The sequence below is a fragment of the Artibeus jamaicensis genome, unplaced genomic scaffold (genome assembly GCF_021234435.1).
Source record: "Artibeus jamaicensis isolate MK-2021 breed Jamaican fruit bat unplaced genomic scaffold, CSHL_Jam_final contig_387, whole genome shotgun sequence".
Lineage (NCBI taxonomy): Eukaryota > Metazoa > Chordata > Mammalia > Chiroptera > Phyllostomidae > Artibeus > Artibeus jamaicensis.
In genome coordinates, this window is record NW_026521812.1 from 20,813,141 (window position 1) to 20,828,480 (window position 15,340).

General features: G+C 44.2%; 1 protein-coding gene across 1 annotated transcript; it reads right to left on the reverse strand.

Annotated features, from left to right (window-relative positions):
* Positions 1 to 3,249: 3,249 nt before the first annotated feature.
* Positions 3,250 to 15,133, reverse strand: MFSD4B (major facilitator superfamily domain containing 4B). Its single transcript, XM_053664885.1, is given in 7 exon segments — positions 3,250 to 4,818; positions 4,820 to 6,027; positions 7,319 to 7,435; positions 8,523 to 8,691; positions 10,408 to 10,617; positions 10,767 to 10,987; positions 15,082 to 15,133. Coding segments are annotated over 7 exon segments (2,034 nt in total). The 3' UTR covers positions 3,250 to 4,761.
* Positions 15,134 to 15,340: the final 207 nt, after the last annotated feature.

Sequence of the window (15,340 nt, forward strand, 5' to 3'; positions counted from 1 at the left end):
ATAACCTTTCTGACCCTAGATACATGGTAATTTCTAGTACAGCAGGAAATAAAGCCTTTTTGCAAACACCTTGTGTGATTCCTTGTTTAATGGCATTTCTCCCTCCACCCACCTGCGCTATTCAATATGAGTCACTAGCCAATGTATTTAAATTTACATTTACATTAAAAATTCATTTTCTGCGTCATGGACACTCTGCAGGACAGACCCAGAACACACCAGAGGGTAAGTCCCACACAGACAGGAACCTGCTGACCTTTTCCCCGTGTGCACCTAGCGCCTCCCACGGAGACTGCCAGAGGGGAAGCAAGCAGTAAGCATGTGAAGTTGAGTAGCCAACCGCCAACAGTCGACAGAGAGGACTGAGGAGAACCAAGGCCTGGAATGTGCATGCAAGGAGGGGCTGCGTGGGGACCACACACTCCCAGAGATTGAGCGCCAAATTTAGGAAAGCTAAAACAAAACAAGTGAAACCCCCCAAAGTAGTAAAGAATTCGACACTCTCAAAAAGGGGAACTTGCCACCCAAAGTCTGGTGAGCCCATGGGCCAGAAGCACTCCATCACTAGGAGCTTGTTGTGGAATCTCAGCCTCCACCCCAGTCCTACTGAATGGGAACAGGAATTTTAACAAGCAGTTTTTCAATTTATTGACTTTAGAGGGAGAGAGAAACACCAAGTTGTTGTTCCACTTACGTATGCATCCATTGTTTGACTCTTGTTATGTGCCTGGCTGGGGACGGAACCCGCAAACTTGGTATATCGGGATGACTGATCAACTGAGCTACCCGGCCAGGGCTTAACCAGCAGTTTTAAGGAACATTAACGTATGAGAAGCACTAGTCTAATTCTCCACCCTTTCACACTGAGCAAGTACCTCTCAAATAGCAAATGTGAAAAAACCACTATGTACACACTGCATACGAATCTACAATAACCTCATAAAGGGATATTTCTCACAAAATGTGAAACACATATTCTGCTTTTTGTTTTATTGTTGATTTAATCTTTATTGGATTGTCTCCATTTTTCCCACTCAGCCCCACACAGCCCCTCCCCCAGCAACCCCCACACCACTGTCCCTCCACTGCCGACCTGCCATTCGCAGGGCACTTTCCCTTTTCTACCACTCTAACTGCAGTGCACCCCACAGTATCAGAACATGTCAGACCCACAGAGCACCTGTGGGTTCCCGCACACACGCCCACACAGACACAGGGTGCCCCAGAAGAACGTGTCTCTTTCCATTAAGGGTCTTAAGCTCCATTTTACTAATAACTATGATTAAGTGGCAGGACTCATACATTACTATGGTAAACCCAAAATTCTAATTATGAGAAAATTATCCTAATTACTCAATGAATCTACCTGAAATAAAATAATTTCACATTTAATCTGCATCTCACACATCTTTCAGGACTATGTTGCTATTGCTTGTTTTTAATAAACTACAATTCTTCAAACTAATAAGCAGTCCACCATCTGCAGTGCTGATGTCCCCTGCACACAAAATTCAAGCTGTTTCTGATACTATCATGTTTTTTTACCCCTTTACTCCTTACTTAGGAAATTAAGTTGATGAGAAATGTAAGAACTTTTCTAGGTATTTAGGATTACAAATCACTTATACTTGTCCCTTATATTTTTATGTACTTAACTAATCTTCTACCATGACCTTTTTAAAATACCTGCATTACTTTTATAACAAAAACTGGCTTTTAAAAGAGATTTTTCTTTAAAAAATAGAGTAATAGAAAAATGCTTTCAAAATGTTCTCACGCTTTACTATGAAAACACAATTAAACTGGAATTTACCTATTTCCCTCTTATTGAGCTGCATTTGAACAGGTTAAAAGCACAGTGGTGAAGGGCATAAATAAAATGTCAAGAAAAAAAGGCATGATTGAGTTAACCCATCCAGTGCCCCACAAACAAAAAACAGCTCTACCAACCAGGTTTGCTGGCCCGGCCCCGGGGGGCCTGCCATCCTCACTCATGCACACTTCCCGGGCTCCACCCCGGGTTCCACCCGTGATCTGGGAGTGACTGCTGAAGGTTTTCATTTCTCCCCAGATCCAACTGTTTAACTCTCTCAACCTCTATTTTGCAGGTACCTGGTTACATAACCCTCAATAAGTCACACCCCTGTACTAGCCTCTCCCCATGGATGTGGACGGAACCTGTGCCTTGCTTCTAGATAACAGGATGTGGCACGGGCGCTGGGACAGCACTCCCATGACACTGTGATGTAAGACTCCATCTCAGTAAACTCTCAGTGGGCAAGAGATTCTCCTGCAAGCTCTGAAGAGATAAGCTGCCAGGTTGTGAGAGCATCTGTGAGCACCACAAGGCAATGAACTGTGGGAGGCCCCAGGAATTGACACTGGTGCCAGCTGACAGCCAGCAACACAAGGGACCTCCGTCTAGCACAGCAAGAAAATGAATATTGTCGGCAACCTCATGGGCCTGGCAGGGAGCCCCGGGCTCCGGAGAGGGGCACGGTCTGTCCAACGGCCTGATGGCAGCCCTGTGAGACCTGAAAGTCCCGCCCAAATTCCTGACCCAAGGAAACTGTGAGATAAAAAATGGCTATTATTTTAAGCTGCTAGATTTGTGGTAATTTGTTACACAGTAATAGAAACTTCGGTATTGGTTACTTCTGTATCAGCAGCTACTTACCTAAGAATTGATTACTAGGATGAATGCTAATTCTTAGAATTGAACTCAGTCTTACTCTTCCAATATGGAAATACATAATCAAACTTTAACAATACCTTTAATCTCTTACTGCCATTCACATTTGTTCGTGGGACTCTAGTGGATTTTCCACTGTGGATCTCTAAATTTCCCGCCACGTTCGTGTTAACACCCTTCCCTCCCTGAGCTGCATCTTCTACCCTTCAATGAAGACACTGCGGGTGGAGTCCCTGTTCCAGCAGAGCCTCCCAGCTGCCCAGGAGCTGCTACTGCCTAAATACCAACAACCCAAGGAAAAGCAACAGATGGCACAGAGGCAACCTCCAAGTTCCAGCTGAGAGAAAACTACAGTATAAGAAGAGCAAGAAGCATAGGCTTTTCACTGTTAATTTATCCACCAGCTGTCTCCAAACCTGTTAGATCATTAACATGAACCAGTGCACTGGCAGGTTTATAAAGTGAATGGGCAGTGGTCAATAAAAGCACTGTAATGCACTTAATAAAAAAAAACAAAGGCAAGTTTACATATTTAAGAAAAAGGAGGCATACTGCAGTAAGGTAGAATTTCCATGTTATTCAGCATAAAACGTGGTAAAGAGATGCGAACAAAATCTGTCATCAGTATCAGTCATTTTTCAAAGGGCCACCCACACCTGCTCTGCCACCTTCGCAGGAAGTGCCCTCTGTGGTCCCGACTCCTAGGCCACCAAGCTGCGTCCTCACCACTACTGTGGTTTCCTTGGTAATTCAGACTCACAGAGGAGCCCTGGATGAGGGATGCAAGTATTCCAATCACTAGAAACTGTGCTTAACTGTCCATGGAACTAAGCCTGGGTTCAGTGCTTACAATGGGACTCGAGGAGGAGATTCTGAAACAGCAAGGCTCAGACCCAGGCTGCTGCCGAGGCAGGCGAACGACCTCAGGAGACCCTGCTCAGTCCTACCACGAACACAGCAGCTCCAAAACCGACACTTGGAACACAGCATGTCCAAATCTCATTTGAGCATTGAGGACACTAGCATACAAAAAAACCCTTTTCCTTTTAAAATGGCTAAAAATAATCTCCATAATCGATTGAAATACTGATTCTGCAGAATCTAAGACACTGATTGTAAAATGCGACATTATATATATGGAAAAGAACTTCCAGTTAAGTTTGTCACAATGTTAAATGATCATTGGCTTTAAGATATATTCTGATTTCAGAGATGTTAAAAATGTGGGGGGAAAAGGTGAATCTTTGAATCAATAAAATTCAGAACTTAAAAAATGTATTCCTTGGGTAATTATTCAAATAGAGTATTAAACATTGAGTTTCTTAAACTCATATGTATTTATAATCAGCAGCACATCCTTGAAGCTACTGATTTTGTTTCACTTCTCCTTTGAAATGAAGAATGGAGTGGAACTGACACTAATTCCTAGCAGACAACTTACACAAACTTTAAAACTTAGAGATTCCTAGTTTGAAAACTATCTCATTTTCACTTATGGAATCCCAGTCAAAAGATGAGGTAAACAAGGCCGAGGCCAGTTAAGTGACCGCATGCATGGCCAGAAGGCTAGTAAGCAGCAGTCAAGGCTTGAAGCCATGTTTGTAGGGCCCCGTTCTGTGTTCTCTTCATGGGAATCAAAATCAAACGAGGTATCAGCGTTCTGTGGCCCAACAGTACAGGCAGCGTAAAATAAGTAAACACAATCTCTGCCCATGTTCAAAGAGGCTATTTTATGAGAGGACTCTCTTCAACTTTCCTGGCAGAATACTGACAATTGGTAACTTGTTCAATGAATCAATCTTCTTTCTGAAAGATGAAATCAATCATCTGAAAGATGAAGACTGTAAAATATTACCTAATCAGCCACATGCCAAACACCAGCCTCACAAGATCCTGCTGGGTGAGACCACTGGTTCTCCATGGAAGACTCTGGGAATTACAGAATGTATCAAAACCTTCTAGCGTTTGCTATACTCTGACCTAGACATTTTGACCCCCAAACTGTGCTGAAAAATCTGCTAATGCCCTGCTCTGACTGGCTTCTTGAGAACTGGCAATTATTCAAAAAGTCAGTGAATTATCCATCTTCTCTCAGTGCTAGTCCCTTTGGTCCTGGTTTCTTGCAAGCTGGTCCACAGGGGACTTGCCCATATTAACCGTGGAGAACTCACACATGAATGCATGTGAGTGGAACTGGTTGGAGATTTCTGCTGTGGGCTCCATCAAAATACTTCTAGCTGTCTCTAGTACAGAATTCCTCATTGTGTCATTCATTTCAATCGCTTCAAAATCCATTTCATTCCATTTTTCAGCATCATCATCTTCATTATCTTCCTCGTAGTCGTTTAGCCCAGGGCCTGGGAGCAAAGCTCTCTGGTCCTCACTTCTGTGTTCTTCTCGCTGACGACTGAGTGGTGAAGTGGCTAACATATACATCACAGGAAACAAAACAGCAGTGGCTACTGCTGCCCCCAGAGAGGTGTACAAAACTACAGGTAAATCAGGGTATTTCTCCTGAAGAATTCCAACGACTGCAGGAATAGCCATTTCTCCCAGGGAAGCACCAACTACGAAAAACGCTGCCGATTTCCCGTGGATGGTTGTGTACTGCTCAATCCAAGAAATACCGCTGGGGAACGTGGTTGCCATCGAGGCTCCGTACCCTGAGGTTGCGATCCACAGACAAGCCGCGTTATTGCTCAAAAGCACCAGAAATAAAGTCGACACCAGGCTGCCGATATTGCTCAACACGATCATTGCTCCGGGTTGTAAGCACGCGGCAAAAAAGATTGCCAGGCCCCTGCAGGCTGCGAAGAACCCCCAGAACATGGAGTTCAGCCCAGCCGCTTCACTCTCGGCCATGCCGGCATGGGTGACGGCAAAGGAGAAAACGTAAGAGCCGTAAGTGACCTCAGCTCCAACATAAAAAAAAAAGAACACAAAAAGGAGACAAAGAAGGGTGTGGTGATATTTAGCTCTTCGAGACCTCTGGGCAGATGCTTTCGCTTTTTCCTGCTGTGAGCTTTTCTTTAAAAACAGAGCAAAAAGAAAGAGGCAAACTACAAAAATATAAGTACCGATAATAACATAAGCACACAAGAAACTTATATTGTCAGGTACTCCGAACAGAGATTCTGAGTCAGCTTCAGGTGACCGGCTGAGAGAAGAATAGTTACCTTCCCCCTCGGTGTGGTTTCCAGCAGCCACCGGCGTGCCCAGGGCCACTTTAGCCAGCAGGGGAGCCAGAAAGGCCCCCAAGGCAAAACTGAAGTGTAAGGCCTGCATGTGCGGGGCTCCTGCGTCACCCCAAATAGCCAAGATTAAGACGTTACCACCTACCAATGAAAGACAGGAAAAAGTATTTAATCATGTAACTTAGTAAAACAACAGTTCATTACTATCAGAAAGAAGTCTATTTTACATGGCACAAAAATTATAATATTCTAAGGTATAAAAGTTGCCACTGAGTTAATTCTCTGATTAAGGAACTTTAACCCACCACCACCAGCGAACTCTAAGCATCGTAACATCAAAAGTTCACAAATGGAATTCCACTGGCTACTAAACCACGACCTCCCTGGGCGAGGCACAGGCGGCCAAGGCTTTTTATAACACAGTTCTAATGTCAGGCTGGGGGAGAAGGGAGTGGTTATATATTTGTGTATAAATATTTCAAATATATATTATCATCAGAGAGTGGCCAAATTACCAACTTTTTCTGTACTTTCAATTGGTAGCCACTTGAAGAAAATTATTTATGTGCGTAGCAGATGTCAGAGACACGTTCAGGAGTTCAAATGCTCCAGGATTCTGCTGTACCCACGACAGGAAACAAGGGCACCGCCTTTGTTTGTGTAGCATTGCATGTGCACTCTCTGTACACCTGCCGAGGTGAAAGGCAAGAAGCATCCAGTCTTGAATTTTCTCTCTCTTCCATTTAAATATATCTGAAGATAAATTCCATCCCATAATTTTACAACCAAACTAAGCCTAAAGTATAAAATATTTCTTCAGCCTTTCAAATAACAGTAGAGCAGACAAGAGGGGGAGAAAGCTGGTTTTAGGGGTGAACAAATGTCATGGATGTTATTTACTAGGTTTTAAAATGTATCAAGCTGGGGAAGGGGGCCAGAATTAAGGAGGGGGTGGAGACAAGAAAATAATAATAAAATAAAACATATCAAGATACATGATACATAGAGAGGATCTCCTGCAGGAGGGCAGAAACTTGTGAGAGAAAAGGAAAAGAAGGAACATAACATTTGGCACAAGTTTCTCTTAGTTCAAAAGAGTGCACTTTAAATTAAAGAGGTGTTTCAGTGATTCCCTAGCCAGTTCTTCCCACGTGACAGTGATAAAGTTCTTCCAAAGGGAAAGCTCGCTCATTTGCAGGGCAATCGCCCACATGGGGCTAACGAGTCCTTATTCGGATGCCGGCAATCAACAATCTCTCACTGCGCAAAATTCTTTCAATTCACTCTGCTTGACAAGGAAAGGAGTTGCCAGAAGGGTTTTATTCTGTCTGGGTGACCTGATGTCCACCTCAGCAGGTCAGTGTCTACAAGTGATGCATCATCTGCTCCACTTTTTCCTACGCCCAGAGATGACACCGAAAGGCTCACTAACCTGTATCCAGAATGCCCATCGAAACACCAAAGATGGCCATCATGACAACCAGCAGCACTACTGCCTTACAAAATGGCACGAGACAAAGGCCCACGGTGGTGGCCAACAACGAGAGCCCTGAGAAGAAAGGGAGGTTGGCCGTCAGAGCCGGTGGTGCTGGCGCAGAGCCGGTGCTGGCGCAGAGCCGGGTGCCTGACCCGTCAGGCACGGGTCACGTAGGCATCAGAGAGGCTTGGTTTCTCTAAGTGGTCAACTCATTTGAAAGCTTTTACAGTCTTTATGGACTATAAAAATTACTCTAATATGAATATATTTCTAGCACTACTAATAATCAAATTATAAGTATATCACAAAGCAGTTTTATTGCAAAACAAACAGCTCAAACATTACTTACTGAAATGTTTCATATTTAAGAACCTAAAGAGAATTTTAGATCTGAAGCAAAAAAAAAGACAAAAAATGAAATGCAATTACTACAGTACTTGGTAGTGAAATGGATTAAATAAGCTAGTTTAGGAGAAGGGAGGGAAATCAAAGAAGTATATTCCTTAAACCCACTTTGGGAATCAGAGATTTGTCAACAATCAGTATATTATTCATCAACAATAATAAATCTCCTTACTTCCAAAGCAATTTTATCACATTAATCCAAACTTTCTTCAAACATGTCCATTTGTGTTTTTTTTTTTAAGGACTAAGTTAAAAGCATTGCCACCTATTTCAAGGGCCAGGCAGAGAAGTCTGAGCCTGTTACTGACATGGGGCAGCAGGGACAAAAGTACTGCCTGTGTCATTTCACACCCTCACCACCCCCCTCTCATCCTCAGCACAGGGTTTAGCTTGGGCAGGTTCAAGGAATTCATTCTGGTCTGTGGGGACTCCAGATCCGGCCCAAACCCTGCAAAGCAGAGCTCTTCGGATAACCAGTCTGTGATCCGGGGCTGGTGTCTAAATTCCAGTGACAGCTGGGAAGGCCGAGGATGACTAAGCTACCCAGGGCTAATCTAAATGTCCAGAGTGGCCGGCCGAGACTCCCTGAACTGCCAGAATGAAAGCAGGCAACAGGGAAACCCGGCTTCTCCTGAGGACACCTAACACTACCCCTGAAACGTCAACCACTTTACAAGCAAGTATGTTTCATGTTTAAAAACAAGTTGTAAATTTCCTGAAAGTCATAAAGAAAGTAAAATTTGTGTTTACTTACCCAAAAGTAAAAAAGGATTTATAGCGTCAAAAAGAATTCCACCGATCACAGAGCCAGTCAAATATCCAAAAGCACGGCCCACAAAAATGTGAGAAATACTGCTGATGTTTCGGTTTAAATTTGTTGCCAAATCTTGAAATGTGGGTCCCACAATAGAGATACTCAATCCCTAAAATTTTGAAAGACAAAAGCTTTTATTTATAGTCATTAAATAATGTCTGTTTGGTGGCTCTTTTCACTATTCAAAAGGGAGGAGAGGGTTTCCCTGCGATGCAGGGGTTACCTCAGTCCCAGTCCGGAAAAACTACGGAGGATGCTGGGACTAGAGCGGGACTGCTATTTCGGGCGCGCCAGCTCCTACTGTTTTCCGAATTTTGACAACTCTCAATTTGTAAAAATTTCTTTAATTCTCTTGGTTTTTGCTACAATTGTTTCCTTTTTGGACAATTTCATAAATGACTATTTTGTATTAATAGTAAATGTAACATTGAGGTAATTTTTCAAAGTTTTGTATATTTTGAAATATACTACATGCACAAATAACACAAGAATTTAGATGTTAAAAATTGTTAATTATCAAACCATCAAAATACTATTTCCGTTTTTGATGTTATTAAAACAGTAGTACGTGGGGTCCTTCCTCTGAATTACATTATATAAAACAGGCAGGAGATAAACGATTTATGTTTCTAAATCTGTTTTATATGTGGGGGGGGGTATTGCATTTTTTCCATTACCGTTTATCCCATCTTCTTCCACTCCCACCCACACCCTCCCTAAATCTATGCTTTTCTTCAAAGAAAAACCCGCTGCCATCAGAAGTACAGTCTGTAAGACCTTCTTTGTAAATAGAACATACACATGTATACAATGACTTTAAAAATAAAATTTTACTCAAAGACAACGTAGTGTTAGCAAAAATTAACGGTTACAGTTGGCTTTCAGAGGAAACTTAAAAAAATATTTCTAATTGGTCTACATGTCAAGAATAATTTATCCGAATTGCACTGCTGTGCTCCAAAGGCTTGGGTGAGTCCCCCGCCTAAACCGGAGCAGGCCCCCAGGAAGGACCCAGGCGCCTGCGCACAAGTGGAGAGGAAGCACGCTAGGGGGAAGCGAAACGGAAACTGTGATCATACTACTTCCTACCCTCAGAGTTCTTACAACAGGCTCTGGCACACAGTCAGGGTTCATCAAGCGTCTGCAGTTTTTCTTTTTTTCAGATTAAAATATTCTAAGACTTTCCTCAGAAGACTCACCCTCCCAACTCCTCAGGGTCCCAATACTCAAAATAAGTGAAGGATAGGCTTCCGCAAATACGGGAACCACAGGAAGGCCAAGGGGGTTGGCAAAAAGAGCTTCTAGCCTTGAAGTTAGTTTGCTCTAAGGAAAACATTGAAGGATCTTGAAGTTTGTTTTACATGGGATTGTGATCAAAATAAGAGAGATTACTTCTAGCTCTACCACTTAACCAGCTGTGTCATCGGGAAAAGTCACTGTCCCTCTCTGGCTCTATTTCCCTACCTGCAAAAATAAGGGGTTGGCTGAATTTGGTGAGAAGAGGAAGAGAAAATCCTAGAAAAGCAGCTTTGTGTAGTAATTTGGTTTGGAGGTTGGGAGGGGACAGCGGCTATTGCATCTCTTGCATCTCCCCACCCCACAGAGGAGAGGTAGGCAGGTTTGCTGAAGCTGGGAAATCAATCTTGCACTTGACAATAACCCTCCAAGATTAGAATTGTGCCCGTTTTCCAGACTACGAAACTGAGGCTCGGGCAGATTAACGCGCTCAAGGTAAAGTAGTTTGCAAGCGGCGGAGGCGAGACCACATTCTCTACAGGAGGCCAGCTCATGCCCCGGCCCCGGAGGGCTCCAGCCCGGCTCTCACCAGCCCCAGGAAGGCGGCACACAGGATCACTGTGACGAACCAGTGCAGCAGTCTCCCGCGCCCGCCGCTGCGCCGGGAACCTGCTACCGCCTCCGGCTCATTCTCCTCCGGGACCTCATCCTGGAGAAGCCGCTTCCCGACCACCGGGTACCCGGTCCCACGGAGTTCCACTTCCAACTCCAGCTTGGCGGCTCGAGATAACCAGTCCTGCTACTTCCCGGCTTCTCAGCGGGGCCTCAGGAACTCCAAGCCTAGACCCGGTCTCGCGCCTCCAGAGCCGGCGGTCTAGGCTAGCGCCACCTCCCTGGGGGGCGCAGGGGGGAGGCCTTATCCAAGGCACAGAAATCAAACTTCGGAACCCGCTGGTCGCTGCAGATATCTGACGCGCGCCCTCTAGTACCCAAGGCGCCCGCGCGAATCACGTAGCGGAACTGTGGCCACTCGCCAACCAAGTCCTCGCCGCGAACCGGAAGTTGATATGGTTGCCTAAGAGACAGGACACCGTTTTCCAGCCTCAGCGTCAGATAAAGCTGGACCCGTAGAAGCTGGCGCCCCTTGGCGGAGTGAACTGGAGTTGCAGCTTGGGAACAGAGGAACCGTTATAATAAAATACGGAACAAAAATTGCAAGATATGGCTTCGCGTCCGCTTCTCGGACCTTTACGGCGCAAAGCGGACCCGGAGGCCTGTTCTTTAACAACTTTCTAAGATTCCTGCCCTCACTCTTTGGAGATCTGTCGTTTATCTCTCACTTAACATTTATTGAAATGCACCTGTAAGCACCCGTATACTCTCACTTATCCCTCATAACACTGTAAATTCCATGTTATCCTCTCCTCACAAACAGGAGGATTAAGTTATAGACAATTAAATAGCATCTTGCCCAAGGTCAGGCAGCAAATCCGTGGCTGTACATTGTAACACATAACAGTAGCTCAAGGAAGAAATCTGGAACCAAAGCCGCGGTTTCAAGTGCACTCTCGCCCTAATCCCTGCATTCAATTCCGTTGTTTAGGGAAGTGGAGCAGGGCATCAATTTGTAGAATGCCTGAGTAAAGCTACGCCAGCAGAGAAGGAAAGGCCTTCTTTATCAGACACCAGCTCTTACTTTCCTTTTGCTCTTTGACCAGACCACAGCCTCAAAATGTGTAATATTTTTTCTTACCATCTATCTGAAATATTATTTTCCACCCGATCCTCTCTAATCTGTTTAGCCTCCCAAACTACAATCCTGAGTCTCATTATCACTGCCCTTGCAACCCATCTCTCTAGCCCCATCCACTCCACGTCATTACTTCCCCTTGCAATGTACCTCAGAACGTGTGCAGATGGTATGGTTTAAGAGAACCTGTTTTTTATTTCTGTGGCAAGAAAGGTCCGTTTGAGCCCTGGCCGGTGTAGCTCAGTGGATTTAGCTCTGTTCTGCCAACCAATTCAGGGTCACCGATTCAGGGTACATGCCTGGGTTGTGGGCCAGGTCCCCAGTAGGGGGAGCTTGAGAGGCAACCACACATTGATGTTTTTCTCCCCTTCTCCCTCCTTTTCCCTCTCTCTAAAAATAAATTAATTAAATCTTTTTAAAAAGGGTTCTTTGAGAAAAGTTTGATATGGCTGAAACAGAATAGGAAATGGTGTGGGAGTGGTAGGCTAGGTGGAAATTGTAAAGGGTTCTATATGCGCACAGAATGCAGTTTAGACTTGAGCCACACAATTCTACTGGCACACTGAGTTCTAATAAAATTTAAAATATTGGTAGGAATTCCAGCTTCACCATATTTCATCTCAAACTGAAATCACCTTCTTTTGCAGTAAACCTGCTCCTCTTCTGAAATGCCCTTCCACCCTCCATCCAGCCATCAGAAAGCCCAGGTTCCCCCTTCATACTCCCTTCTTTTTCTCTTGTCCGTTTGTCACCTGGGCCTGCCAATTTTATTTCTAGAGATCAGTGACTTTTGACCTTTTTCATCTCATGGCACACATAAACTAATCACTAAAATTCTGCAGCACACCAAAAAATATATTTTTTGCCTATCTAACAAAAAAATAGGTATAATTTTGATTAATTCCCACTGGATAGCTATTGTTGTGTTGGCTGTTGTCATTTTTTTAAATTTGACAATCTAAAGGAAAAGAGGTCTGTGCCCCTGACTAAATAGTGAGGTGTTGCATGCTTTAAAAATTCTTGCAGCACACTTGTTGAAAATCACCGCTAAAGATGTTTCTGAAACCAAGCTTCTATTCTACACTATTGTTATAGCCTACTTTTAAAACTTTTACCCATAAGTATCTAACTGAAATAAAAATCTGTTACATAAAACCTTTCAACGCTTCCTTTAGGATAAAATCCAATTTCATCTGCCATTGTCCACCTCTCTAGCTTCATACCTTGCTCTCCCTATCTCATTTACATTCCAACAACAACAAAATTGCTATTAGTTCTTCACACATTATTTCTCACTTTCTTACCTTTGATCATATTGTCCTCTCTGTGTCAAGTGTCTTCTTTCTCTTTTACCTGCTGTGGCAGAATCTTTACCCTTTCTTCCTAAGTGATTGTTGTAACTCAGCAATTTCACAATCGGTGGTGCCCCGGAATTTTTAAAACATGTAATACCCGACTATTTAGTCAGAGGGCCTAACCTCTTACATTGTAGAGATGCTGGATCCAGTTAAAATCCTCCTCTGGAGAATGTTTGTTTAAGCAGGCAGTCAGCCTGGTCCGATTCACATTACGAGTTTCCTACCACCTTCCTGGGTGATGGGTTGCGACCTCAGTTCAGTTTTCAAAGCCTCTGCTCTGGGTCTGTCCTAAACACATACCACTCAGGGGTCAGTCTGGGACTTGGGCCAGTTGTCAAAGCCTTTGCTAGGCTCCTCTGGGTCACTTGCACACAAGTGCAACTCAGGACTGAACCCAAGACTTATGCAGCTGACACAGAAAATTAGGGTCCCCTCCCCCACCTCTCTCCATCCTCCAGGCTTCGCCTATTTTCCAACTCACAGGGGCTTCTTTTCTCAGTTCCAGGCATATGAGGTTTCTATCAGAGTTTTAGCTACCCTTGATACCAAATGGGGCCCCACCATAGGACTAAGCCGTAGGAACAAAAAAGAAAACCCTGGCCAGGTGGCTCAGTTGGTTGGAGCATCACCCCATACACCAAAAGTTGTGGGTTCAATCCCCAGCCAGGGCGCATACCTACATTGCCAGCTGGATTCCCAGTCGGGGCATGTATAAGAGGCAACTGATGGATGTTTCTCTCACATTCATGTTTATCTCCCTTTCTCTCTCTCTCTCTCTCTCTCTCTCTCTCTCTCTCTCTTTCTCTGTGTGCATGTGTCTCAAAATATCTATAAACATATCCTTGGATGAGGATTAAAAGAAAGAGAGGGAGGCGAAGAAAAGCCAGGACACTTACCTCCTTGCAGGTTTCTTTTCTCAGGGTTGACCCCTTTACATACTTTTCAGAGTGCTCAGGCAGTTGATATTTGCATTTTGTGTTGAGTTTTCCGTTGTAATCCATAGGACAGATGGGCTAGAGTAGCCTTATGATGCCAAAACTAAACCAGAACCACTCCTGTCTGTCTTAAGAATCGGCTGAAGTGTTCCTTCCTCCAGAGTGCCTTTTCTGACCCTCTTCTTGGCCTTGAGGCTGTTTTCGTCTTCCTCCTTTGTGCATAATTCTAACAGCCCACCTACCACTTTACAGGAATTTTCCTCCTTTCTGTGTCATCTTCCCACAGTGCTGACGTGCCAAAGAGAAAGCCCTGTGTCTTATCTATCTCTTACCACAGTGCCTGGCACACAGTGGGCCTTCATTAAATGTTTGTTGAGTGTAGTAGACATATTCTGCACGCCCTAGCCGAAATATCCGAATTCCTGTGCAGTTGCGCCCTGAACATTCGCATTCACTGCAGCTCGTCTAAGAGTCGCGTCAGACCTTAGGTTTGGCCCCTGGTGGGTTGCAAGCTCAGCGGGATGGAAACAAATGAGGAGTCTCACTGTTTCTCTCTCCCCGGCAGCACTGTGTCCTATATTTAGTGAATAACACTTAACTGAGTCAAGGTTCAGTAAACTAATTTTATTTTTTTAAGACTTTATTTATTTTTAGAGAGAAAGAAAGGGAGGGAGAAAGAGGGGGAGTGAAACATCAGTGCGTGGTTGCCTCTAGTGCAGTGCCTACTGGGGACCTGGCCTGCCGCCCAGGCATGTGCCCTGACGGGGAATCAAACCGGGGACCCTTTAGTTCGCAGGCCCACACTCAATCCACTGAGCCACACTGCCCAGGGCCAGTAATTAGTTTTAAAATGAAATGTTTTAGGAGCACTATTCTATTTACTAGATGCAGTGCTGCCCAAATCATGTTATGAATTGTGGACTAAAGCCAATTAGATCTTTAAAAAAAGTTAAATGTTTTAATTCACCCTGATTAAACTCCAAAAATAAATTCTCTAAAGGGAAAGATGTACTTTCTAAGTCTTCCCCACTTCACTCCTGAAAACAGCAGGACACTTTTTCCAACTGCTTCTGGGGGTCGCTCACCACCTTCACAAAGGGGAGGGGAGCTTCAGACAACTCAGGAGAAATAAAAATGTCAGTGGGCCATTTTGCAAGTTGGAAATAAAACCTTGATGGCGTTGAAAACGGAGCCATTTTACAGCCTATGTGACCACTTACCTGACAGGAAATGATCTGGATCGTAGGCGCTAATTCGGTACCGTCTTGGCATTCCTGTGACAGGACGACAAGGAGGCAGATTTTTAATCTTTCACCTTGAAATATTACTTTGGGTGAGTATGAGAAGTTAGATGGATTGTGCTTGGGGACACTACCCCACGACCTATTTTTAATCTTTATCCTCTGGGGGAACTGTTGCAGGAAAACCAAGCAACCAGACACAGAGGGATTCTGGAGTACGAGGTTTATTAACGTGCCC